At 43.2% G+C, this 26,257-nt stretch overlaps 1 protein-coding gene across 1 annotated transcript in view; it reads left to right on the plus strand.

Moving 5' to 3' along the window:
* Nucleotides 1-3,272: 3,272 nt before the first annotated feature.
* The window catches only part of CFI (complement factor I), a 40,616-nt gene continuing 17,631 nt past the window's right edge, over nucleotides 3,273-26,257 (plus strand). The window contains exons 1-4 of the mRNA XM_084756365.1: nucleotides 3,273-3,404; nucleotides 15,271-15,550; nucleotides 19,374-19,527; nucleotides 22,211-22,392. Of these exons, the coding sequence (XP_084612491.1) occupies nucleotides 3,348-3,404; nucleotides 15,271-15,550; nucleotides 19,374-19,527; nucleotides 22,211-22,392 (673 nt within the window). The 5' untranslated portion in view covers nucleotides 3,273-3,347. The remainder of the gene's footprint in view (nucleotides 3,405-15,270; nucleotides 15,551-19,373; nucleotides 19,528-22,210; nucleotides 22,393-26,257) is intronic.

Genomic DNA, 26,257 nt, shown 5'->3' on the forward strand with positions numbered 1-26,257 from the left:
AAAGCTAGGACTCAGGCTGAGACAGTGTCGGGAAAAGGCTTCTCGTCCAGTCACATGGCTATCACATCAGAGGAAAAGGAAAATGCAGGCCAGTTAATGCTACGATTTCCCCACATGGATTTTAACAAGGCACAAAGCCTCCCCACCACCACCACCAAATCTAAGCAGGGCTAAAGTTTTTTTAAATTTCCTTTTGCAATATGGCATTTTTCAAAGATTCAATGTTAGTTTAAGCCTGAGAGTCTTATAATTGAATCCAAATATTTTTCCTGCAGACTTGGAGATACTTGTTGAACTCGTCCATGAGGTGAAAACTATTCTGGATAAATCCTTCTATAGGCATCTTTCATTTGCAAGTCACATGGGAACCCCCGGCCTGCTGTTTTCTGGGAAGTATTCCTACACTTCACTTTCAACTTAGACGTGCTTTTAATTACTAAAACCCTACACCATTTATCTTACAGTGTAATAAATTACACTTACGCTCAGTGGCTCCTCTCAGTCAACAAATATTAGCCCCTCTCAGAACAAACACTCCACTAAGTCATAAGATTTGAGCAAGTGGGAGGCTGGAGAGATGGCTCAGAGGTTAAGAGCCCTGGCTGCTCTTCCAGAGGTCCTGAGTTCAATTCCCAGCAACCACATGGTGGCTCACAACCATCTACAATGAGATCTGGTGCCCTCAACTGGCATGTAGTTGTACATACAGATATAACATTCTGCACATAATAATAAATCTTTTTAAAAAACGATGTATGCAGTGGCAAGAGATTTATATGGGTTTTTTTTTTTCACTAGATTTTTAGTTTTTAGTGTGTGTGTGTGTGTTTTAAATGTTCTTGAGCGAACTGGCCGGTGTTTGATAATTACCAGGCTTTCATTTTGAACTGTTCCATACAGGTTCTTGTGTGGGATGCTTGAACACAGCTAACGGTACAGCTCTGGAGCTGAGGCCTGAAAGGAGGCAGAGGGTTACAGCGGCTCCTCGAGCTATTCCCCTTCCTTTGCTTCCTGGAGACCATAACGTGAACTGCCTTGCGGTGGGGTGTGATGCCAAGCTCTGCCACGCCCTCCCCACCTAGATAGACTGGTGACACTCTCAAAGCATGACCTTTAATAAATGTCCCTCCCCTTAAGTGTAGGTATTGGTCGTAGTGATGAGGGAGCCTCACACATGGCTAAACGCCATTCTTTGAACACCACACAGAACTTCCTTTTCATTTCAGCCCCAAGTTTCTGACGCCACCATCTGAGGGTGCGGGGGGTGGGGGGTGGGGTGGGGTGGGCAGTGTGTAGTGAGTCTATCAGGATTTGTCGGTACCATAGGTTATATTCATAAACAAAGTGCTTCCAGCAAGTGCCCTGTGTTTCCAAAGGAAGTCATGGTTAAACGTATCTTCACTATGGCTTGCTTGAAGGCACAACACTTTATATCAAATTTTCTCTGGAATTTCATTAGAGGCTTGAGTCCTACGGGTGTAGCCATTGTTCGGATATGATAGTCCATCAGCCTGGTTGAGAAGTGGTAGGGATTTGGGGTGTCATCCAGCTTCACCCCGAAGATTGCCATCAACACAGGCTCAACTCAGCAGCCACAAAGTTTAACACAGTGTCCACAAGATGGCGCGATTCATCAAGGAGACCACGTACCAACTTAGTGGCTGACTCTGTCTGATCCTTCAGTTTTAGAAACAAAAGGATCCCCTCTAAGTCTGAGCCTGTCCTGGTGTGCACAGTAAGGGCCAGGCCAGTCAAAGCTACACCGTGAAACTGACACCCTGCCTCAACATAACAATATCAACAAAATCCATTAAACAAATGAAAACTAAGGCCGTTTTCTGGTGCACAATGTCCTCCTTGTGTCTAGAAACCAGGAAGAAAGAAGTGTAGCCTTCCTGGGTCTTGACAGGAGTGATTGGCTATGACAGCTCAGAGGAACCAGAGCCTCTGTACTCACAGTGGGGGCTGGAGGGAGTGTCTGTGGAACCTTGCGACTTCTGGAGTGCCTGTTGTGACAATAGAGAACTAGAGACAGCAACTTTGAGCTGAGAACAGAAACCAGGACTTTCACCCTGTGCCTGGAAGAGGCCTTGGGCTAATAAGACCATGTAAGCCACTGAAGCCATGGGGCAGGGCGGGGAGGGGGGCAGGGGGGCAGGGAGGCGGGGCGGGGAGGGAGGGGACAGGGAAGAGGGATTCAAGCTCAAAAGGAAGGGGATAGGAACTTGATGAAGAAAAGACAGCCCATAAGCATCATCTGCGGCCTCAATATGAACTGCAATGTCTGAGTTAATGGGGTTTTCCCAATCTCTCCCTCTTGTGAGTTTTCTCTCAGGAAGAAGAGACCCAGGGGAATTTTGGAAGAACTACGTTTGGAGTATATGTGGAAGGAGTTCAAAAGGTTAAGAGCAGTGGACCAAAAACACAGGTGAGTCTTACAGATGCATCCCTCTTGGAAGATCTTACCAGCTGGCTGTGAAGAGTGCCAGAAAACACCCAACAGCAAGCACTTGTCAGGTGCCTCAGTGTCTGCATCAGCTACCGAGAACTGGTCTACCAAGGGGAATGGCGTTCACCTGAGCAATGCCTCTGATTGGTGAGGTGTTATAATTCACAGGGTATTGGCCAATCACAGTTCTCCAGAGCGCCCCATAGGTAGGCTAAGGCTTTGTTGAACCCACGCAGAGGCCCGGTTTCTCCCCTTGATCTCCTACTGTTTCCCTCTCTCTTCCATGGGTATTGATGGCTGACGGGGCACGTGCACCAGCCTCTGCCTTATATATGCCTCTAGAAAATGCAGCCAGAAGCCAGGCTTGGTGGCGCACGCCTTTGATCCCAGCACTTGGGAGGCAGAGGCAGGCGGATCGCTGTGAGTTTGAGGCCAGCCTGGTCTAAAAAGCGGGTCCAGGACAGCCAAGGCTACACAGAGAAACCCTGTCTCAAAAAACCCAAAAGAAAAAGAAAAATGAAAAGAAAATGCAGCCAGGCATTCGAACTGCCATAGTTCTCTTCAATCTTAAACCATTTTATTTACCAAATGACCCACACACCTTGGAAAACAGAATTGGGGCATTGTCAGGGACACGCTGGAGCAATCAGTCTCCCCTGGTGCAAACACTTCCTATTGGTGGCCTGCCCCCGCGATTTCCTAGGAAGGCTATTTTTCTGTTTCAGTTACGGTAAAACTCTGGATATTAGCCAAATCCTTTAAGAGTTCAAAAGTACAAAGCTCTGTAGGAGGAATTTCCTTTTTAAATATTTTTTCAGAGGTTAAAAATTAAATTTCAGCGGAGTATCTGAAATGGACGAGAGCCGCTCGTGGAGGCGCAGGCCAGCACCCCTCCAGCATGAAGCTCACTCATTGTTCTCTGCTGCTTCTGTGTTTCCACCTGAGTTCTTCCAAGGTGAGCGGGGCCATCTTTATGGAAAGTATTTTAAGGAGCCATTTTAAAAAATTATAAAAATTTAGGGAAATCCTTAAAAGATGTGATTCAGACGTAAACATTACACTAGGTCAGTTGTTAAGAAAGCAATTATACAGTAGCTGGTATCCTGAATTAATATCTTAATAAAAGGAGTTTAAGGAGTTTTTTAAAATATATATATGCTTGTGCATGTGCGTAAGCATTAAGCTGAACAAGAACTTTGCTGATTCATCACTATAATTTACTGTTCTGTTAAATCAATTAACTTTAGCCATGCATCCTTCTGCAACTAAAGTATGGTGATAGAAAAATAATAAGACTGATTCTTCCTTCAGTATCTTTTAAAGGAAATTGTAGAAAGGTGTTTAAATATGTCAGAGGAAAAATAATAAGCAAGACTTAAAGTACATTTGTAAATGCAAGACAAGGAGACTATTACAAGATCAGAAAGATACATATATTCTTTACTTGCAACACTATCCCTGATGAACCCATCATACATTGAAAGTGTTGCTTAAGTGGGAAGTGTAGTTAATGTAACTGAACTTCACAGTGTAGGCTACTCTGACTTAATCATGCTCAAAGCACGCTATCCTGAAGTTGGGCAAAGTCACCCAATAGAAGCCCATTGTATGAAGTACTAATTGTCCCATGCAGTTTGCTGAAGACTGTTCTGAGTAGTGGGCATTTTGTATACATGTCAGGGTGTCGAGACGCTATGCTAGGATACACTGGCTAGAAGACATTGCTCACCTGATGATTGTGTGGCTGGTGGGGAGTTATGTCCCAGTGTTCAACAGGATCTGGCCACATATCATTAGTCCAAGAAACATCAAAACATGTAGCATAGTTTTCTCCTAAACATAAACCATTTAAATACGAAGCAAAGAAAGGCATTATAAAATATCTCTTACACCCGATTGCTGAAGTGGCAAAAACATCAGATGGCAAATAACTTCAGTGTGAGGAGAAGTCACGCAAAGCTGAGGTCAGGAAGAAACTATGGAAGGAGAAGGATTTAAGCCGGACCCGTCATTACATGTTTGATAGTTGGTAAGAAAGACTGATCCTTTGCAGACCTTTCAGGCAGAAAGGGGAGCAGGTATTTTAAGTACCACTTGTCTTCCAGGTAAGTAAATGTATCCCATCCAAGTAAAGGCTTTGCAGTCTCCAGGAGAAAATAAAGCTGCCATGGCACATTGTCTCTTAAGGCTAACTTTAAGACATCTTAAATATCTGCTGATGACTGCCAGCTTTGGTGGTCAAGGAACTTTGAGACAACATTCCCAAAATGTTTTGTCTTCGTGCAGCTTGTAAAAGCAACTACGTAACAAAAATCAGATTAGAATTACTCATGAGATCAGAATTAGTTATGAAATCAGAATTTTACACATTTCATTTAAAATATTATTATATTGATAAAAAGAAAGCTAAGCTTAACATGCATTGCTAAGAAATGAGTTGAGTGATAGTATATTTTGCTATAGAAAAATACAAATGTGCATACATATGTGGACACAAACACAGAAATGTGTGTAGTACAGCTGCTTCTCTGTGCAACAATTAAAAGGTTCTTGCAGTGTATGTGTCAAATATTTAACATCTGTTATTTCTGGGTATTAGGTTTGTTTTGTGTTAGAAAACATAAGTTTCACAGTTCGAACCCCTTTTTTGATTAAAAAAATTTATAATTAGAAATTTTATTTCAGATATTTCTATTCTTGTCCTAGTTTTATTTCTGTTACTGTGAGAAATACCCTGACAAAAATCTACTTGAAGAAGAAAGGGTTTATTTGGTTCCTAATTTCAGGTTATAGCCTGTAATTGTGGGGAAGTCAAGGCGGGGAATTAAAGCATCGCACCTTCAGCCAAGAGCAGAGATAATACACACAGGGATCCTTGCTTGCTCTCAGATACCTCCCCCGCCCAACCACTCACGCTGTTCCAGAACCACTTCCAAGACACGGTGCTTCCTGCAGTAACCTGGGTCTTTCTACATCAATTAACAGTCAACATCCGTCACAGAAATGCGCTGTGGCCAGCCTGATCTAGAGAAACTGCCATCAAGGCTCTCTTTTTGGATGACTTTGAGTTGTGCAAAGTTGACAGGGAAAATTAATGAATACAGCCCCATTTCTACTTCCTGGAGCAAATTTTTAAAATATAGCAAATACAATAACACCCCACTTGGAGACAGAAAAGATGTCTTTCTTTTTTCTTGTCTTTCTTTCTTTCTTTCTTTCTTTTTTTTTTTTTTTTTTTTGAGCAGTCTTTCAAAAATAAGGTTTTCTTCAGTGTTTTAAGAACTAGCATTTTGGGCTGGAGAGATGGCTCAGAGGATAACAGCACTGGCTGTTCCAGAGGTCCTGAGTTCAATTCCCAGCAACCACATAGTGGCTCACAACCATCTATGATGGGATCTGGTGCCCTCTTCTGGCCTGCAGGCATATGCTCAGGCAGAACATTATACACAAAATAAATAAATACATCTTTTTTAAAAAAGAAAAAAGAGCTAGCATTTTGGGCCAGCTAAATAGCCCAAAGGGAAAAGGCACTTGCCACCTGGCACACACATGATAGAGAGAACCAACCCCCACAAGTTGTCATCTGACTTAAACACACACAGGCTGTGGCTCATGCACCCCACTCCCAACACAGTAAACAAATGGGTGTAGTTGATATGAAACTTGTAAAACTTCCAGAACTTTAAAAAAATATTAGTTTATGATAGAAAAATGGAAAACTCTTATTTCACTTTTTATAATACTGTTTATTACAGGAGCAACATAAATGTGTCCAAATACCTTAAACTATGTTTTCAAAATCAAATTATAGTCAGCTGGGAGAATATTTGTTATTTTAAATGCCAGATGCAGGTTTCTACCTAGGGGATGAAGAAAAATCCACCTGCCCATTTTGTTTTTTCTTACATTTGAACATCATAATAGATTGGTATGAAAAGGGTTAAATTAACAAGGACTGAGTGTAAGATGCACATAAGTTGCTTTTAAGAACCAAGAAAGAATGGGTACCAAACCAGACCCACTTTGCTTGCTGTACAATATGCTGGTCACATAAATAAATGGCCAATTGCAAGAGAGCACTTATTCACACTTCAGCCAGCTGGGGACAGGGAAGAACTAGTCCTTGCCGCTGGATGAGTTACAGCTGAGGATTGCTGCAGGCCATTGGAAATACAGGGTCTATGTGCAGGCATAGTCAAACACCTCCAACGGTTACCACGCTAGCCCACATGTCAGAGGCAAATTAACTACAAATAGGTGAGGGCTTAAATCTAGAGTGGTTTGCGTTTGTCCTTTTCTAGATTCTCCTCAGTCTAAGATCCTCCCACCCCTTGTCCTTTGCTTGCTTCTCATTCTTTAGAGATTTGGGACAAAGGCTGGTTTTAGCTCCCAAACCAGGGTGTGGATCTGCGTTAGAAGAGTGAAACTGTGTGGAACTTGGAATCCATCTGGAACTACTGAGGTAGTGAATATTAGCAGACCATCCCCACGCGCTACGTAACAGGAACACACACGGTAGATCATCCAGCATGTCATCAGTCACTCATGACATACTTAGCTCTAGTGGACTGTTCTGAACACTAACCTGAGACCAATCAGGAATCCCTTCCCTGTTTAGAAAAGGCAGTATCTAGCATTTGAAACCAATCAAAGTTTGAGTGGCTTTGGCCCCAGTGCTTTCCAAAGCACAGTTTTCTTTTCATGTTCCTATGGGTGGGCTGTGCTCGAGCCCTAACTTTTGCCAGATAATTTAATTCATATGTGACAGATCTGTGGCTTGACCTCTTTCAGTCCCACCAAGGAACTGGCCATCAGTAGCACTTCATAAAGTCTAGCCCAGGGGTAATGAAGCTTCTCTTGATGCTTGCTTTTCCTCAATGTCATGAGGACCCAAGTCTCCCATTTCATATGGGCTCAGTTAGACCGTCTGTGTAGGCCCCTATGCAAGAAAGACAACTGGCAAGGCCAAAGTGGCTTCCAGACAAACTGAAGTGTATCAGTTTTAAGAGTATCTGTTTTTCACTATGAAAAAAATGTACAAATTAATCAACTTAGAAGAAGAAAGATTTTATTTTGGAGATAAATCTAAGATATCTTAGCCCTTTGTTGTCAGGGACTGCTGCTTTGGGCCTGTAGCTAGCAGTATACTATGTCACAGCAGGAGTGTGTGGGAGAAGGGACCCATTCACTTCATGATGACCAGAAAACAAAAAGACAGGGACAGGTAAAGGTCCCAACATCTCCTCTTAAATAACTAAATTCCTATGGCCTCACCTCCTTCCACTAGGCCCCACTCAGAAGTTTCCTGTCACACTGGAAGCTGGCAACCAAGGTGTCAACACACAGGTCTTTAAACCCAAACAGAAACTGTGACTCATCTCCAGCCTGTGGATTAAAGTCACCAAGAAGCATGCAATTCCTGATGGAACTCTGAGCCACCAAATGCTTCTTGACTTCATTTTTGCCACAAAGGCTCCACCATTACCACTTTGACACAGCCTGGACTGTGTAAGGTTTTTAAAGTTTCAGAAACCCTTCTAGACTCACAGAACAAAGCTTTTACCCAACCATAGCATCCACAAATACTATTAAGTACATAAAATCACCAATGGCTCTGGGCCAGATATCTAGCTCGCCAGCTAAGAACATGACCGCTCTTCTAGAGCTCCTGAGTTTAGTTCCCAGAGGTCATATACAAGAAAAGGAGCACGTAGAAGTTCAATAGCATCTTTAATATGTTATCTCAGTGGCTATGGCCTCAAACTTGCAATTCTCAGTATGGCATAAATGTAAATGTTTATGTGGTCTTCCTTTTTCTCCCATCCCATTTGTTCATGTCTTAAAAGATTTCTTTAGTTTGTCTCAGCTTAGAGGCACAAGTCTGTTCAGGTCGTTGTAAGATGTTCATTCATCCGGATCAGGGGGCACTCTGGTATAATTTTCAGTAAATCTCATCCCAGCAGTTGCACAGTGCATGCAGCATCCGCGGGAAATGGTTCTTTTTTTTTTTTTTTAAGATTTATTTATTTATTATTATATGTATACAGTGCTCTGCCTGCACATACACCTGCAGGCCAGAAGAGGGCATCACATCACATTAGAGACGGTTGTGAGCCACCATGTGGTTGCTGAGAATTGAACTCAGGACCCCTGGAAGGGCAGCCAGTGCTCTTAACCTCTGAGCCATCTCTCCAGCCCGAGAAATGATTCTTTTAGTGAGGTTTCTCCTTTGTCAGTCTAAGAAGTAAGAGAACAGTGTGTGCGTGTGTGTGTGTGTGTGTGTGTGTGTGTGTGTGTGTGTGTGTGTGTGTGTGTGTGTGTGTGGTTTTCCCTGAATCTCTCTGTCTCTCCAGAAATTATGGGAAGCTTATGCTCAAAATTCAGTAGTTGACCTTATGCCCGTGAGAAAATCCAACAGGGTCTCTCATCATCCTGGTCACCAGGGCTGCAAGAAGGATGCTCTGACGGGAACAGTGGGGTGGGAGTGAGCTCCAGAACCCATTCTTGATCACTAACACTAACCCCCACATTTGGTGACCCACTCATTCATTGTCTACCCTCTTCACCAATCCTACCGAGGGCCAGATATATATCTAGCTCACCAGCTAAGAACACTTACCGCTCTTCTGGAGCTCCTGAGTTCAGTTCCCAGAGCCACCACATCAGGTGGCTCCCCAACACCTGTAACCCCAGCTCCAAGGCATCAGATGCCCTCTTCTGACCTCCACAGGCATATACACTCATGTGCACAGACATACAACTATGTGCACACATAACACGATTAAAAGTAAAATGAAATAACTTTTTTTTTTAAAAAGAGGTTTATGTATTTAAGGACATCCTTTCCCCCCCTTTTTCTTTAATAGTTTTTGTGCTTCCTAAAGGTGCACTGGATTGCTTCCACAGTAGGGGGCCACATCCAATTTTGGAAATTAGAGCAGGGCTTCCTATCTTTGGTCTGGCTGTTCCTTGTGGCAAGTCAAAGAATGGTGTTTGAAGCCACACACCTACTAATTTCCTCTGTTGATGTTCTTTGCTTTCTTAAGAAAGTCTTTGCTACTGAAAATGTTACAGGGCAATTTTTGCCAGTTGAGGCACTCCCAGGCCTCCACCTACCTCTTGCTTCTTCTTTTGTCTATTTGGGGTACTCTGGTCAATTACAGCTAACTTTGGTTGTCAACATGACACAACTGAGAAGAGGAACCCTCAGCTGAAGAGCTGCCTCCATCAAGCTGGCCGCTGGATGTGCCTGTGGAGTGTTGTCTTGATTTCTGATTGATGGGAGAAGGACCCAGAGCATTGTGGGAGGTACCATCCCTTGGGCAGGTGGGCCTGGTTTGTTAAAAGAAAGTTAGTTGAGCAAGCCAGGAAGAAGTGCTCACCACGATCTCTGAGTCAGCGCCCGGGTGCCTGCTTTTAGCTCCTCACTTGGCTGCCCTTGCTGATGGACTATAGTCTGCAACCCAAAGTTGTTTTGGATCCATGTTCATCACAGCAACAAAAACAATGAAAGGCAGCTTTGTCATTTCAACGTTTCTATTGTCTCTGAATCAATATCCACGTATGCTCTCTTAGTTTCAAAAGTTCAAAGAATTCTATGGGGTCCCCCACTATGTTTTTATTTAGCTCTCTTTGTTTGTTTAAGTTGCTTTGCCTTGCGATCTGTATTAGTTGCTTTTCTGGTGCTGTAATAAAAAGCCATAACTATCAGATGTAGTGTTGCACGCCTTTAATCCCAGCACTCGGGTGACAGAGGCAAGCAGATCTTTGTGAGTTCGAGGCCAGCTTTGTCTACGTAGTGAATTCCAGGACAGCAAAAAATGACATAATGAGACCCTGTCTGAAAAATAAATAAATAAGTAAGCAAACAAAAAACCACGACAAAGGCAAATTATTAAAGGGGGTGGGTTATTTGGGCTTACAGTTCCCAAGGGAAAAGAGTCCACAGTGGCAGAGTAGAAACATGGCAACAGGAGTTTAGGCAGCAGGCACAGCAGCAGGAACAGAAAGTGAGAATTCACATCTTGAACCACAAGCAGGAAGGAAGAAAACCTCGGTTGAGAAAAATTTGAGTAATACCTTCCAGTATTAAAGCTGGTTATTCTTTAGAGTCTGTGATTCTGTATCCTGGAAAGTGGCTGACAGATGTAGGTGGCATACGTGGGGAATGCACACTAGTAAGGAAATTCATTGTAGTATTATTTGTAGCAGTGAGACACCGGGAAGAAATTAAATTGCTTCTTTTCAGAGTCTGGCAATGGGGCCATTACATGCAAATTATAGTGGTCAAGGGAACTGGAGAGTAAACTATCCTTATATACACACTGCTGACCTCGTGGAAAACCATAAGAACCAAGAAGGCCAATGATTTCTTTTTTTTTTTTTTTTTTTTTACCCCAAGACAAAATAATAGAGTGGATTCCAAAACAATATTTCCTATTTCTTTGGCGCAATTAGAGATAAGCATGCAAGATCCTGCCCCTCTTGCCCACACTACTCTGCCATCTTCCCACCAGTTCCAATTGCATTCTGATCCTGGGAAAGGAGGGGTTTTTATGTTTAAAATATGATAAGGAAAAAATCCCAACCAAAGCAATGAAGACCGTATTGAATTTCCTATGTAACTTGAAACAACTCATTATTAGGTACTAACGAAGCATTTGACTTTTGAATCTAATTAGAAGAGTTGCCTGGTAAGAAACTGTTTGGTATCTGGACCATCAGTTTCCATCAGGATGGGGCAAGCTGAATGGACTAGTTAAGCCAGTGAGAAAACTTACAATTGAAGACCACAATGACAGGTGTTGAATGATTTTTAATATTTAATACTGAATTATTATTTTAGTGAAATCGGTGATTACTCCTTTAACCAGCTTTATACCTAAATAACCACATAGAGAGACCAGGATCTATTTAACAGCCTATACCATAATGCTGCACAATAATTACTCCATCCTGAGCCTCCGGCTAGTCTGGTTTCCCCCCATTATGATTTCCCACTTTATACTTGCTCATAAATCATCTCCTACGTCCAGCTCATTCCTTTTGGTGTCGCCCGGTCTTCTCCTTGTGGCTCCAACCTCCCTTCCATCCCATTCTCCTCTCCTCACTGGATCAGGATCTTCTACCCTAATCTCTGTTATTGCTCGGCATTGGCTAGTTTATTTTTATTGGCAACACGGAGAACCAATGATGACGTGTTTACACAAACCTGAAACAGGAGAAACTTAGAATACGCATCACAATGCAATGTCTGGATTGATCCAGAGAGTGGGGTGGAGAAATCAATATTTGAATGAACAAGGGTAAACTGCACACAGTCCACATGAGCATTATGCCAACAGACAGGAATCACATTACAGTGGACCTAACACCCTTACATTGGGAAGGATTCTGATGTGGATGTTTATTCTTGGGATCCGAGTCACTTACTCACTTCAGAAAAAGAGACAAAGCCTTTTCTGTGCATTTTTCTTAGTGTTTCCCAAGGAAATCATTGTGGATAATACCACAGTAATCAAGGCCCCTCAGCATCCCATTGGTATATACAACTTTATTTCATACACAAATCTGTAGTTTGGACGGGGACTGGCCGATCTATAATGGGCTCAGCTGGAAAGGGCCTCTCTTGGATTTGGTGGTCAGCTTCCCATGGCTAAGCAAAGTCTCACGGCTAGACTCAAGAGTCCTAGTTGCATCTTGCCCCCAGGGAGAGGCATGATTAAGGGATGAATGAAAATTAAGGCTATATATGCCCTAAATAACAGGTGATACTGTGTCACTATTTGCACAAGACCTGAAATATTCATGCTTTCTCCTGTACCGTTTTCTAATTTCTTGCCTACTAGTTCTTCTGTGCTCTGTTTCTCCATTGGGTAAAGGCTTCAGGGCCCGGAAGTTTGCAGACCACAACATTTAATTCAGCAGATAGCACATAAGCACACATAGCTAACAAAGTCAGAACTTCTTACATAAGGGGGCAGGGGCCTCAGAGAGGAGCAACATCTGCCCCCTTCCTAGGAGTCTGGATATATGTGTATGTATATCCGGGATATATGTCCATATTTACATATATTCATATTCATAGCATTTCTGCTTCTTGGACCTGGCACAATGCATTTAGCCCGTTTGGCCATTTTAAATGACATCAGATGAGACTAGAGTAGGGACCTGTGAAATGTTTGAGAAGAAGGCCTGCCCAGCTTTCCTCAACGGTTAGCCAGCTGCCTTCCAGAGAGGTAAAAAGGATAGGAGGAGTTTCTTTGGGGTTAGGGAGTAAACCGTAGCAAATCTACATTGGAAAAAGTCAGGTTAGTCTGACCTGACCCAGGACCTCCCTGCCTACCTATTTACCAATTTAATAATTAGCTATCTCCTATCTTCTCTTAATTTGATCCTCAGTAACTGAGAACACCATTTTTATTCAGCAAAAACGGGGTGAGAAGGGAAAAGCTACTTAACAAAGATTGCATAGCTCACAAATAATTGACGCAGAGACCTGTTAGATTTATTCAACAAGTTTTAAGTGCTATAACTGGGAAGATATCCGTCTGTTCTGACCTGTCTGCGCTGGCCGTGGCCTACTTCCCAGCCACATGTCCCATCACCTGCCATCTTAGTCTGGCCCTGGCTGCTTCTGCTCTATCTTTGTTCTCATGGCAACTCCTTCATGCTGACCTCCTTATGGCGCTCCCCGCCCCCCCCCCCCGCCCCCATCTCTCTCTCTCTCTTACCTGGGATCCCTATCTCCTATAGGCTGTTCAGCTTCTTTATTAACCAATCAGGGATGATGGAGAACAGTTTTTATACATTCTTCATAGCAATGTCAATGCCCATGCCAGGACTGCACCCAGATCTCAGGGCACAAACATCAGCATCTGCATACATAGTGCACAAGACCCTCCCCCAACAGCTCACCCAATTGGACTTTGGTGGTAGGCTCACTTTGGTCTCTTCTTGGTTCCCTGTCTGGGGGGGGTGAATAAATATTTGTCCATGTCTTCCCAGGAATAATGGCACACAACACAAAGTTATGTTAATAATTGCTTAAAATGTTAGAGAATGTGCTTCCAAGATACATGAACTTATTTATTTACAAATAATAATCACACTGCTATACAAATAAACACATTTTGAATTAAAAGTGCCACCACATAAATACTTAAACAATTCAAAAATTCATCTATTTAAAAATTTTTTATCATTAATTTGTTCACTTTGCATGCCAATAGGAGCCCCGGCTCTCGTCGCCTTCCAGTCCCGTCCTCCCTTTCTCATGCCCTGCTTCCTCCTACACTAGACCTCAGAAAGGGGGAGCCCTCCACCCCTATCACTGACCTCAGCCTACCACGTCTCATCTGGACTGCGTGCATCCTCTTCCTCTGTGTCCTGGCAAGGCTGCCACACCAGGAAAAAGTGATCACCGAGTGGGCACCAGAGTCCATGTCAGAAGTAGCCCCTAGTCCCCATATTATGGGACCCACAAGGAGACTGTGCTGCCCATCTACTACATCTGAGCAGAGGGTCTAGGTCCTCAACATGCATGGTCCTTGGTTGGTGCATCTGTCTCTGAAGCAATTAATCTTCTAATGATGTCACCCATCACTTTATTTGTGAAAATAAATTTATTTTAATGGCATTTTAAGAAAAAGGATTCATCGCACAGAAACATAGAGAATAAATTCATAGGGAGAAAATGGTCATTAACAAAAAAAATTTTTGAGACATGGTTTCTCTGTGTAGCCTTGGCTGTCCTGGAACTCACTCTGTAGACCAGGTTGGCCTGGAACTCACATATATCTGCCCACTTCTGCCTCTTGAGTGCTGGGATTAAAGACGTGTGCCGGCACCGCCCAGACATGAATAGAATTTGATACATGTATTTCAAATGGTCCTTGGGAGTGCTGACTGGAAGAAAAGCATCATTCGTTCCCTCGCCATGCAACCCACCTTCAACTCCCACCTGGATTAAACTGTTGAATCCTATTGTTTCCCTTTGACAAATACTTTTCTAAGACATTATCATGCTGTACTCCGGCTGCCTCTGTTCCCCCAGGCTCATTACCAGTGCCTACCCATCTGTCTGCAGCACTCAGCGTTAGGACTGCTTGCCAAACCAAAGATATATTGTGCAATGTCCCTTCTTCTAGTGCAAGCCCTGTTCATCCTGGCCTTGCTCATGTGCCGTTTCCCCTAAGAGACCCAGGAAGACATGCCCCCAAACTGATTCACCCAACCACAGTGCCATATTTGTAGCATTTTTATCCCCACACACCCTCTGCCTTGTATTGCATGTTTCTGTCTCATTATCATCAGACAACCAAGCCCTTAAAAGACAGAGACTATCACACTCATCTTAGCATGACTTTACATGCAGTGGTAGTTCATTAAATGGTTTTGCATTTAATAACAGAACTAATAAATGACAAGCATCAAACTCATCCTTTGAGGCTGTATTCAGCATCGAGTTTGTTACTCCTTACCAAGGCACTGGGACCCACTGATTTCTTCCAAGGCACATTTTTATCCCAGCATCCTTATGATAGATCAACTGATTGTGTTCCTGGAACCTGTCATCCATTAGTGACACTGCTTCTAGTCCTTCGAATGAAACTGCAAATAGTAGGACATAATACCCTCACCGTGCAGATGGGGACATTCATGCTTCTCGAGAGTCACTTGCCCAAAGTACCCAAAACTGGGGTTAAAGGTCAGGTTTGTCTGACTCATACAACCGCCAGCCCATACCCTCACCTGGCTCTGGTCTGTTCTTGTCCTTCACTTCCTGACAAAAGCTTTCATTTGTTATTCCCTATTCACAGCGCACGCCCGCATCAGATCGGCCTAAGGAGGATCTGATAGAGCAGAAATGCTTACTGGAAAAATACACACACCGCTCCTGTAACAAAGTCTTCTGCCAGCCGTGGCAGAAGTGTATCGACGGAACCTGTGTCTGCAAACTCCCTTACCAGTGCCCAAGGAAGGGTGCCCCAGTGTGCGCCACTAACGGAAGGAGCTACCCGACATACTGTCACCAGAAGAGTTTTGAATGTCTTAACCCAGGGACAAAGTTTTCAAACAATGGAACGTGCACATCGGAAGGTAGGAAATATGTGTGTAACCAAGCTATTCTAACAAGAGGGCAGTGATAGGCCATCCTTTCAGTCACAAAATGCTTTTGCTGGGAAATATTCTAATGACAACTTAACATTTGTTAGACTGGGGCTTCTTAAGCTTTTTTCCATTCATGACCCCCTTTTCACTCAGGAATTTTTAAAGTGACTCTGAGTATATAAATATGTGAAATGGGTGCACAAACCAAATATTGGATGATGATTATAAGAAGTTGATTTAAAAATAATTATTTGATATGTGTATAATTTTATCAGTTATTAAACATGAAAGAAAATTTGCATTCTAATGCTATGGATGTGCATATTTTTACATGGGTTGAATCTTGCCTAAATATTTGACACTGTAGGACATAATCTTTAATGTTTTTCAGAGTTGATCAATATTTTGATTTTTTTTTAATCTATCAATGCTGACAACCTTGCCTCACATAAATACAAAGCGGCAAGAGGATGTTTAGGACCACTTCAGAAATTGTTGGAAATTCTGTCTAGATCCCAAGCCAAAATACAGTTAATTGTGTTTAAAAACAACAACAACAACAACAAAAATTAAGTTAGCAATTCAAACAGTAATTAAAAAAAAAAGCAAACATTCTGTTCCAATCCAATCCTAAGCTGTACACTAATATGAGGCCCATGTGCTGAGGAATGATGGTAGGAAAATGTTAGAAGTCTTTGTTTTCTGCAATTAAACCATTATGCTTCTGTATGAGCAAAAGGCTTTGTATGAACAGTCTTTAAAAGCTACAACAGTCTTGAGCCTGAGCCAAGGCATTTCTGACAACATTCATCGCACTGTGCAGCATGATGCATGCTCAGTGAAAAGTGTGTTCGGAACCCAGGCTGCAGTGAAGTCACGTGAAGCAACATGGTCATGCACTGCCAGAAACAGCTCAGATTCAGCACAGTTTCTTTCTTTCTTCCTTTCTTTCTTCCTTCCTTCCTTTCTTTCTTTCTTTCTTCCTTCCTTTCTTCCCTTCCTCCCTCCCTTTCTTCCTTCCTTTCTTTCCTTCCTTCTTTTGTTTGCTCTTTCTTCTTTTGAGACATAGTCTCTCTGTGTAGCCCTGGCTGCCCTGGAAGTTGCTCTTTAGACCAGGCTGGCCTGGAACAAACTGAGATCCGCCTGCCTCTGCCTCCTGAGTGCTGGGATTAAAGGCGTGCGTCACCACCAGCCAGCTACATGTTTGATTTTTAATTAACGTTTGGTTTGAGCTTTCAGGAACCTTTTGCCAACATTTGCCACCTGCACTCAATTAAGCAGCCCCACGTGGGGCTATGGCCCACCATCTATAAGCTGTTTTAGAGAAAAGTGATAACTAGAAAAACAGGGGTCTCAGAAGACAGCCTTTCCTTGAGTCCCCACGGCCTTGAGGTGGCACTCTTTGCTGGCCAGCCCTTCAGGATCTCCCAACTTTGCCCTCTGCTTGGTTCAAGAGATGAGTCATGGAGCCATCCAATTGTTTGAGAATTCAGTGAAAAGCTCTTCCTAGGAGGAGGCTGGAGTCATGGCTCAGCAGTTAGGAGAGCTCCTTGTTCTTCCAAAGCACCATAGTTTGGACCCCAGCATCCATGTTGGGTGGCTTATAATTGTCTGTAATTCCAGCTGCAGGAGATCCAAAGCCTTCCTCTGGCTTCTGCTGGCACCCTCCCTTCTCTCTCTCTCTCTCTCTCTCTCTCTCTCTCTCTCTCTCTCTCTCCTGGAACCCCACACACACCTAGCATAATCATACACATAAACAAACAATAAATCCTTAGGCCGTCTTAGCATAGGATTGGTACTGATACAGCTTCCTCTGGTCTCAGACATCTACCTTCAGTAATGTCTCCTAATATCTGTCACCTCAACACTGTCATCTCCCTTCTCCAGACCCAACCCACTGACCCTGATTATCCAAGCTTATCTTGAGACACTGCTGCCCTGGAACAATGCAGCACTTCAGGCAGGAGCTTGGCTTCACTCGGTCCAGAGGCCTGATGGGATTAGGGACCTAGACCCCTGGCATGCAAGTTAGAAACGATACAATTCAAAAGATTAGTGTAGCACATATATTTTTTAAAATCTATTTTAATTTTGGTTTCTTATATCTCTTTCTCCCTTCTCTACCCCAATCCCTTCCAACACCCCAACACCAGTAGGAAAGAAAGAAGTTTAGTGGGGGAGACGGGGTAGAGTTGTCCTTAGCTGCTTTCTGCTGTTCAGGGTCGTTGAGTTCTTTGCAGCAATACCATCTCTGTTTGAGGATATTTCCAATATCTTCTAGTCAAACTATATCAATGGCAACCAGGAACAGCAGCATTTTTCTTCCTTATTTGAGTGCCAGCCCCTATAACCCCCCTACCCCTACCACCACCCCTGTGCCTGTCTCTCTCTGGGCTCTGATATTTATCCCCTCTCCAGAGTCTTCAGAATTAAATTAACTGCACCCGTCAAAAACTATGCCCTTCACAGAGCTGCATGAGTAAATATTCTGCTGCTGTGGACAATCCCAATTCCCAAACCTGAGATTAAAACAAAAACACGTTTTTATAACAGAGCTCAGAAACCAAAACTTCCATAACAGATTAGGGACCTCACTGCCAGCCAAGTTTAACTTCAAGTTCTTGTAAGTTTACCCAGCTGTTAAGTGACCTTTGGGACCACTCCAGGCCCCAGTTCCATCACTGGCAAAGTATGGATAGTACAAGTTTGTAAGTTGTAAGACTCTTGTGGGAACTAGAAAAAACACAAGGCTCTTTGCAAAGTCTGCTTAGGGGAAGACTCAGTATAGTTTAGCTGTCATAGCAAAACCCAGACTCTGTCCTCAGATACAAATGTATCACACAAACACACACACACACACACACACACACACCGCATTCTACAGGAATGCTTAAGACATCCCTCTTAAAGGTACAGTGACACTGGCCAGCTCACGTAGTTTAGTGGTTCGGTGGTGCTAGATGAAAAAGGTGAGGAACTGTGCAAAAGAGGAACGAGGCTCCCCAGTTGGTCAGAGTCTACTACCTGCTGATGGGCAGACAGGAAGGCAGCACTGACACACTCAGCATCACTTTTCTTCTCCTGAAGCACTGAATACTTTACTCTTGTAAGAAGCCCTTATATGCTTTCTTTCATTGTTTGGCTTACTTCCAAGAGTGTGGCTGTTGGAGTGAGGTTAGGGAAGGACAGTGTGTTAGTTACGTTTCTATTGCTGTAAAGAGACACCATGACCAAGGCAACTTATAAAGAAAGCATTTAGTTGAAGACTTGCTTACAGTTTCAGAGGGTGAGTCCATGACCATCATGGCAGCAGGCATGGTGCTGGAATAGTAGCTGAGAACGCACATCTTATCTGCGAGTTGGAGGCGGGGGGCAACCCATCCCTTCAGTGGCACACTTCCTCCAACAAGGTCACACATCCTTCCTAAACAGTTCCATCAACTAGGGATCAGTCATTCTCATGCATGAGCCTATGGGCATGGGAGAGCCTTCAGATTCAAACCACTACAGCAAATCCTAATTCCTAGCTTCACCACTTGGGTGAGTAAGTGGTATCTTCAGTTTAAGATAAGTGAAACAATCTTTAAGGGTTGGTATGAGAATTTAGAATTTAGTACTTTTTGCCACTGACCAGCACAGCCACTAGCATGCGATTAACACAAAATAATTATGTTATCATTTGTTAAAATCATTATGATGCTCAAAGTTAGTTTGAAATTAGGTATTTTAATAGATGAGTTGAAGAGGGAGAAAAATAAATACTGAAATATTGTCCACCCTTTTGGGGTTTTGTTTTGTTTTGTTTTGTTAGGAAAATTTAATGTGTCCTTACATTATGGAAGCACAGCTACAGAGGGAATTGTTCAAGTCAAACTTGTGGACCAAGACAAGAATATGTTCATATGTAAAGCCAGCTGGGGAATAACAGAAGCCAACGTGGCCTGCTTTGACCTTGGAGTTCCACAGTGAGTCACCTCACAATTCATTTCATTGTTCCAACTGTTTCCTTTCCGGCTGCTTGATCTCTCCATGCTGCAACAGCCTTGCATGTAACCCAACCCGAGAGTGGTAACTAGCATCTCACAGCACTGTCACTGAAGGTTCAGCTTTGCCCATCACTCAGAGCCATGCTGGGCACAGCGCAGTTGTCAGTCTGAGCTTGTGGGACGGCATCCGGAGGAGATGTTTACACCCTCACATGCCCTTCTGATGGCCTGTTTTTATGCATCTAGAATGATGTTCACTTTTTTCAGCTCTCACATCACTCATGTCTGCCCTTTCTCTTTTTATCCTTTGTCGGCCTTGCAGAGATGTGTTTGGGTACCCTCATGGTTGTACTTGTAAATGCTCTTATTTATTTCTGCATCCTTACTCTTTGCTGTTATCTTTAAGCTGTGCCCTTTTCTTCTGCTTACCTTCCCTCTTTTGTGATTATTACCCTCTATTAAAGAGGACAGTCCTGGGGATCAAGGCTAAGGCTTCATGCCCATGAAGCAATACAGCCCCGGCCCTCCTCTTGATTTGTTTTCTAGTCCCTTGGGTTGAATACTTAACTAAACCATTTGCAGGTGCTCTTAGTTCACTAACAGAAGTATTTAAGGTACAATTTCCCTCTGGGAATGCTTCATCTGTACTCTATGCGTGCCCATAAGTGACATTCACTGGAGCATGAACAACTTACTAGTGGCCACACCCCTAAAGAAAAATGACTCTCCCTTACCCAGTACCTCCTCAGCTTGGGGCCAGGCCCCATGAGTCCCTCCTCCAAGCATTCTGGATTTTTTGTACTGCCTTGATCTTGCATAGGTGTTGTGCAGAAATCGAGCAGTAGCATCTCAAGGTGAGCTCATGAGCGGGCCTTTTATGATTCGAGTGAGCCACAGCGTATTTCTGATTTTTCGTAGCTGTGAACTGGCACCTATCATTTCTACCTAGTAGTGAACTCTTGGTCTTTAAACCTCTTGGCATTTTTATTTTTCCCATAAATTACCTAAGTTCATCTGACTCAAGACTTCTCTGATTTCAGCCAGTGAGGATTGTTGACATTTAATATATCTCCTAGGCTTTTTTTTTTTTTTTTTGAGGCAGGGCCTCATGTAGCCCAGGCTAGCTTCAGATTTACCATGGAGCCAAGGATGATCTGCAACTTCTCTGTCTCTTGCCTCCACCTCCAAAGATGCTAGGATTCTAGGCTTGCACCCGAACACCCAGTTACTATAGTGTTGGAAGTGAAACCCAATGCTCTGTGCATTTGGCTCTGTTTCTGTTTGTTTGCTATGACTTTTCTGTATCTTCATTATGGACTCAGAGAAACTAGAAATGCCCTCTTTGTTCTCTCTTTTGCCTTTCATTCTAATTAATCTGTTACTTATATTGCAGTTAGCATTTTATTTCCATTTCCATTTCTGATGCATCTTTGCTCAACTTTCAATTTTAACCCATTTTGCCCTAAAGAGAAGCTGGAAAAAACTGCATAGCCAAGAACAACAGCAATTCTCCATGAGTCATCATCGCTGGGCTGCTGGGTAATGAGAAAGGTTCTCTTCACATATTTTGAACAAACTGAGAAGTCGAAGAATAGAATTATATTAGTTACTTTTCGCATTGCATTGACAAAAACATGTAAGAGAGAAACTTAACAACAGAAAATATGTATTTTGTCTCTCAGTTTCAGAGCGTTCCCTCTGCCATGCCCAGATGCCTTGTTTCTAGGTCTGTGGTGAGGCGGAATATCACGGTAATAGAAATGTGTAGCAAAGGTTTCTCATGGCGGACAGGAAACAACCAGTCCAGAAGGGGCCACAGACAAGATATGGCCCCCAAGTATATGTCCCCACTGATCTTCTTCCCCTAGTGAGACTCCACCCATTTTCCACCGCAAATACAGCTCTCATGTTACGAACACAGCAAGGGCTTAATCATCTACTAAGTCAGAGCCTTCATGAACTTGTTCCCTCTGGGAATGTTCCTTGTCACAGACACAGCCAGCAGTGCGCTTTCCTAAAGCGAATGTCAAAATCGACAACCAAAATTCATGTCCAAAGAGATGCCAAAACGCCACCTTCCTACTACCAAGGGTCAATCAAAGGTTTAGTTTATTGTGAAAAAAATAAATGAAACTTATTGTTCAAGTAAGTTGATCCCCCCAAGTATTAAGCAAGAAATAATGAGATCAACTAGGCAAGGCTTCAGAAACAGGGGCAGATGTGAAGACTCCTCCAAAGAAAAGATGGAAAATATCTGTGCTGACATTTACTGATTCCTCTCATCAAGGCAACTAACTTGCTGTCTTTTATGAAGAAAACACAACAAGATGATTAGGAAAAGTCACGAATGACCTCCTCCAACCAGAAGGAACCATCAAATGAGACTTCCTCCTTAACAAACTCGGAAAACTGAGTGTTTGCTGAGTTTCCAAGCCTGACTGGCTGGTTGAAATTGATGATTTTAGTTAATCTTTACAAACCCCAAGAGACAGGACGGCTAATGTGAAGGCTTTAAGGCAAAGAGAAGGCGAGTGTTAGTGTCTTCGACAAGCTGTAAATCATTCTGGGGAAAACTTTGCTGTAGCGTCTCACTTCCTACTATACGGTTAAACACACAAAGTTGGATTGTTCCCTGACCAGATTTCATGTCTTGTGTTCACAGGGGTGCTCTTGTCATACAAAGAAGGTTTAACGTACCAGGAGACCTCCGTATAAACACCACCGAGTGCCTAAACGTACGCTGCCGAGGAGACGAGACCAGCTTGGCAGAGTGTACCTTTACCAAAGAAAGAACTACCAGTTACCGGGCCTTAGCAGGTGTGGTGTGTTACACAGAGGACGCAGGTTAGTTCATAAATGGATAAGCAGTTGTCAGCCAAGGAGACATGGATACCATTAAGTTTGGGGTTTAGAACTTATATTTGTGACCCCGTTCTTTTCTCTTTGCTACTCAAAGCCTGCCATTGAGGTGCCTGGGTGGAAGCAAAATTATCTGCCTTCTCTTTGCTTCCTTGAATATGAAGACTCAAATAAACAAGTTGATGAAACATATACACCTTGACACCTCTTTTGAGCATTAAATCCTACGTAAATTATATATGTTTCTTGAAAATGCTTAAGTGACCGTCTTGTTGCCTCAGTTTCCCCAGAGATCACAGCAACATTGCTCCTCTACCCTAACTTAGAAATATTTTTGCATATGTATAGGGCCAATGGCCAGAGCCACACCCTTTCCTGTGTTAATAAAAACAAAATATTAGAACCTGTAAATGTCTGGCCCATGTATGTCCAAAGCCTGGAGGCTGGGTTAGTGCCAGAGTAAAACAGTTAAAGGTGAACAGTAGTTTCCCCACGTCAGGTGATGCTCTGGGCTCCTGAATCCTGTCCTTGCCACCAATACATTTAATGATTTGTTCTATTTTTTTATTTTTAGATTATTTGTGTTAGTTTTTGGTTTTAATAATCATACAACACATATATTACAATATATTGCGATTAAATTCCCCCCTAATAGTCTCTCTTATTCCCTCTTTCCCTATGAGCCCTTTCTTCTTGCCCCATTGCTTTTGCTACTTTGTTTTTTTGAGAAAGAGAGAGAGAGAGAGAGAGAGAGAGAGAGAGAGAGAGAGAGAGAGTCTCACTATGCATTCCTGGCTGTCCTAGAGCTCTCTTTGTAGGCCTTAGGGCTGGTCTTTAACACATAGAGACCTGTCTGCCTCTGCCTCTGCCTCCCGAGAGCTGGGGTTAAAGACAAGTACATACCTACCACCACACCCAGCTGTGCCCCACACCCAGCTGTACTTCACCCCAGTGACTTTGGTTAGGGTTGCTTATATAATAACAAGTAAGGAGCTATTTTTTGAAGCATGAGCAATTCACCAGTGCCCATACCACATAACACACACACACACACACACACACACACACACACACACACACACACACACACACACACTCATGCACACACAGAGCCAGTAGTTCCTCAGAGAGGCAGTGGGGCCTGTGGACACCTCCCTGGCCTGGATGAATTGCAGAAGGACACAGTCGTGTTCAGGCCTTGTGCAGGGATGCATAGCTGCTGTGTTTTGAAGACGGCAGTGTTTGACAATACTCCTCCTCACTCTCTATCTCTAACAGTCTTCCCATCGCCTCTTCTGCAATGGTCCCTGGGCCTTGGATGGAGTGATGGAGATGTCCTGTTTATGGCTGAGCACTCAGTAGTCACTTTTGTTCTCAACACCCTGACCAGATATAACTGTGTGCATCAACCTTCATCCTGGCAAAAAAGAAGCCTCTCGGCCCCAAGGCAGAGTCACACTAGTCTATGGATATAAACACAAATATTTTTAAGACAGTTGGACAATATGACCATTTAGCAAACAACAGCAGTAATGTCTTAGTCACTGGTTTTACTGCTGTGAAGAGACACCATGACCAAGGAAATTCTTATTTAAAAAATTTTTAATTACAGGCTTGCTTACAGTTCAGGGGTTTAGTCCATTATCATCACGGCAGGGAACACGGCAGTGTGCAGGCATGGTACTAGAGAAGTAGCTGAGAGAAATATTCTGATCTGCAGGGGCAGAGAGAGAGAGAGAGACAGACAGACAGACAGGCAAGCAGATAGAGAGACACTGGGCTGCTTTGAGCTTTTGAAACCTTAAAGTCTATCCCCACTGGGCAGGGTGGTGCATGCTTTTGATCCCAGCACTCAGGAGGCAGAGGCAGGGGGATTTCTGTGGGTTTGAGGCCAGCCTGATGATCTACACATGAAGTCCAGGACAGCCAAGGCTACACAGAGAAACCCTGTCTTGAAAAACAAAACAAGCAAAGCCTACCCCCAACGACAGACACTTTCTTCAACAAGGCCACACCCAATCCTTCTAATTCTTTCAAACAGTTCTATTCCTGTTGACCAAGCATTCAAATGTATGAGCCTAGAAGGGACATTCTTATTCAAGCCATCTTAAGTAGGTTTTCCCCTAGGGCCTATGGCTGTCCCAGTCACAGAAATTTCACCGGGCTTACAATACCAGGCATACAGCCCCTCCCACAAGATAGGCCTCAAATCCAATCAGAAATTGTTTGATTATCCCCAAAACAGCCAGGCTACTATTACATCAGTGTCACATCTGACCTGGAAGATTGGTACTGTGGCATGCAGGGCCCCTACTAGGTAAGACACTGATAAGTTGTTTCCCCCAGCAGCATACACAGCACCTTCTGGTACGATGCAAGCTAACCATCAAGGAAGAAGCTTACAGCTGCCTTCCAGCTTGATTTCTGTGTCCTGCAAACAAAATATCTTCAGCAACAGGGTCTTACAATCTAGTTATGATAGCCAGCCAAGAATAATGGCAGTAGCAGTTACTATTTTGGGAGTTCATTGGGACTAACTAAAAAACTCACAGGGAGGCATCCCACACCTAGTGTGCGGATTTTCATGAAAAAAAAAATCTCACAAGTCTGGGAGCAGCACTATCCATGTATGTATGATATTATAATTAGCTTATAAGTAGATTTCTACATGGCTTTTTCACAATCCTTTGACTTTTCAATCCTCACCCCATCCTCGTGCCTCCTCTGTTCCTATCCCCATGTGTGTATAACCCTTTCCATCCCCCTGCATCCCCTCCTCTCCCCCATATCCCACGTGCTCTACAATCGTTTCCTCTTATTGCCTTCACCCTCCCATGAGGCCTTTCTTGCTTCTTGGCTTTCACTGCCACCCACTCCAATCTAAACACAGAAACCCTATAGACTCAAAGCTAAAATCCACACTGGAGAAAGGAGATATAGTGTTTGTCTTTCTGAGCCTAGATCACCTCATTTAGCATAAAAAATGTCCAGTTCCATTCACTTACCTGCAAATGTTATTTCTATGATTGAGTAAAATTCAACTGTGTACATGCACATCATCCATCCATCAGCGCATGGACAACTAAACTGATTTCACTTCCTAACTGTTGTGAGTACACCAGCAAAGAACACAGCTGTCATGAGGTATAGAGCTGTTTTAGATATATGTGTGGGAGTGACATTAGCAGGGTCATGTGAAAATTCTACTTTTAGCTTTTTTAAACGAACCTCCACACCGATTTTCATAAGGGCGGCACCAGCTTACACTCCCACCAGTAGCGAGCAGGGGCTGCTCTTTCCCCATATTGTCCCCAGCACTTGTTGTCACCTGGCTTTGTTCTAATAGCCATCCTGCTGGGGTGCGATAGAATCTCAAAGGAGTTTCAGTTTGCATCTGCCATGGCTACTGAGGTTTAACCATCTCTAAAGTGACTATTAGCCATTTGCATTTCTTCTCCTGAAAACACTCTATTCATTCCATAACCGATTTTCTGATTGTGTTGCTTTCTTTCTTGATTCTCAACACAGTCCTTGTATTTTAATCTCTTGTCATATGTATGGGTGGCAAACATTTTTTCCATTCTTTAGGCTGCTTCTTCATTTGGTTGATTTAATTTTCATTAATATATTAGCTTATTTTTGTTTCAGGGATGGGATCTTACCGTTTTGTTCAGGTTGACCTCAGGTGTACAGTGACCCCTCTGATTCAGTCTCCGGGATGTCGGGATTAGAGGAATGCACAACCACGCCCACTTGAAGTCACATCATTCTTGAAGTCATATTTTTAGCTTAGTTACCCAAGTATCCCATATGTTAAGGATGCTATACCACAAATCCATAAATAAATTTC

This window comes from Acomys minous (genome assembly GCF_964271855.1).
Source record: "Acomys minous genome assembly, chromosome: 14".
Taxonomy (NCBI): Eukaryota; Metazoa; Chordata; class Mammalia; order Rodentia; family Muridae; genus Acomys; species Acomys minous.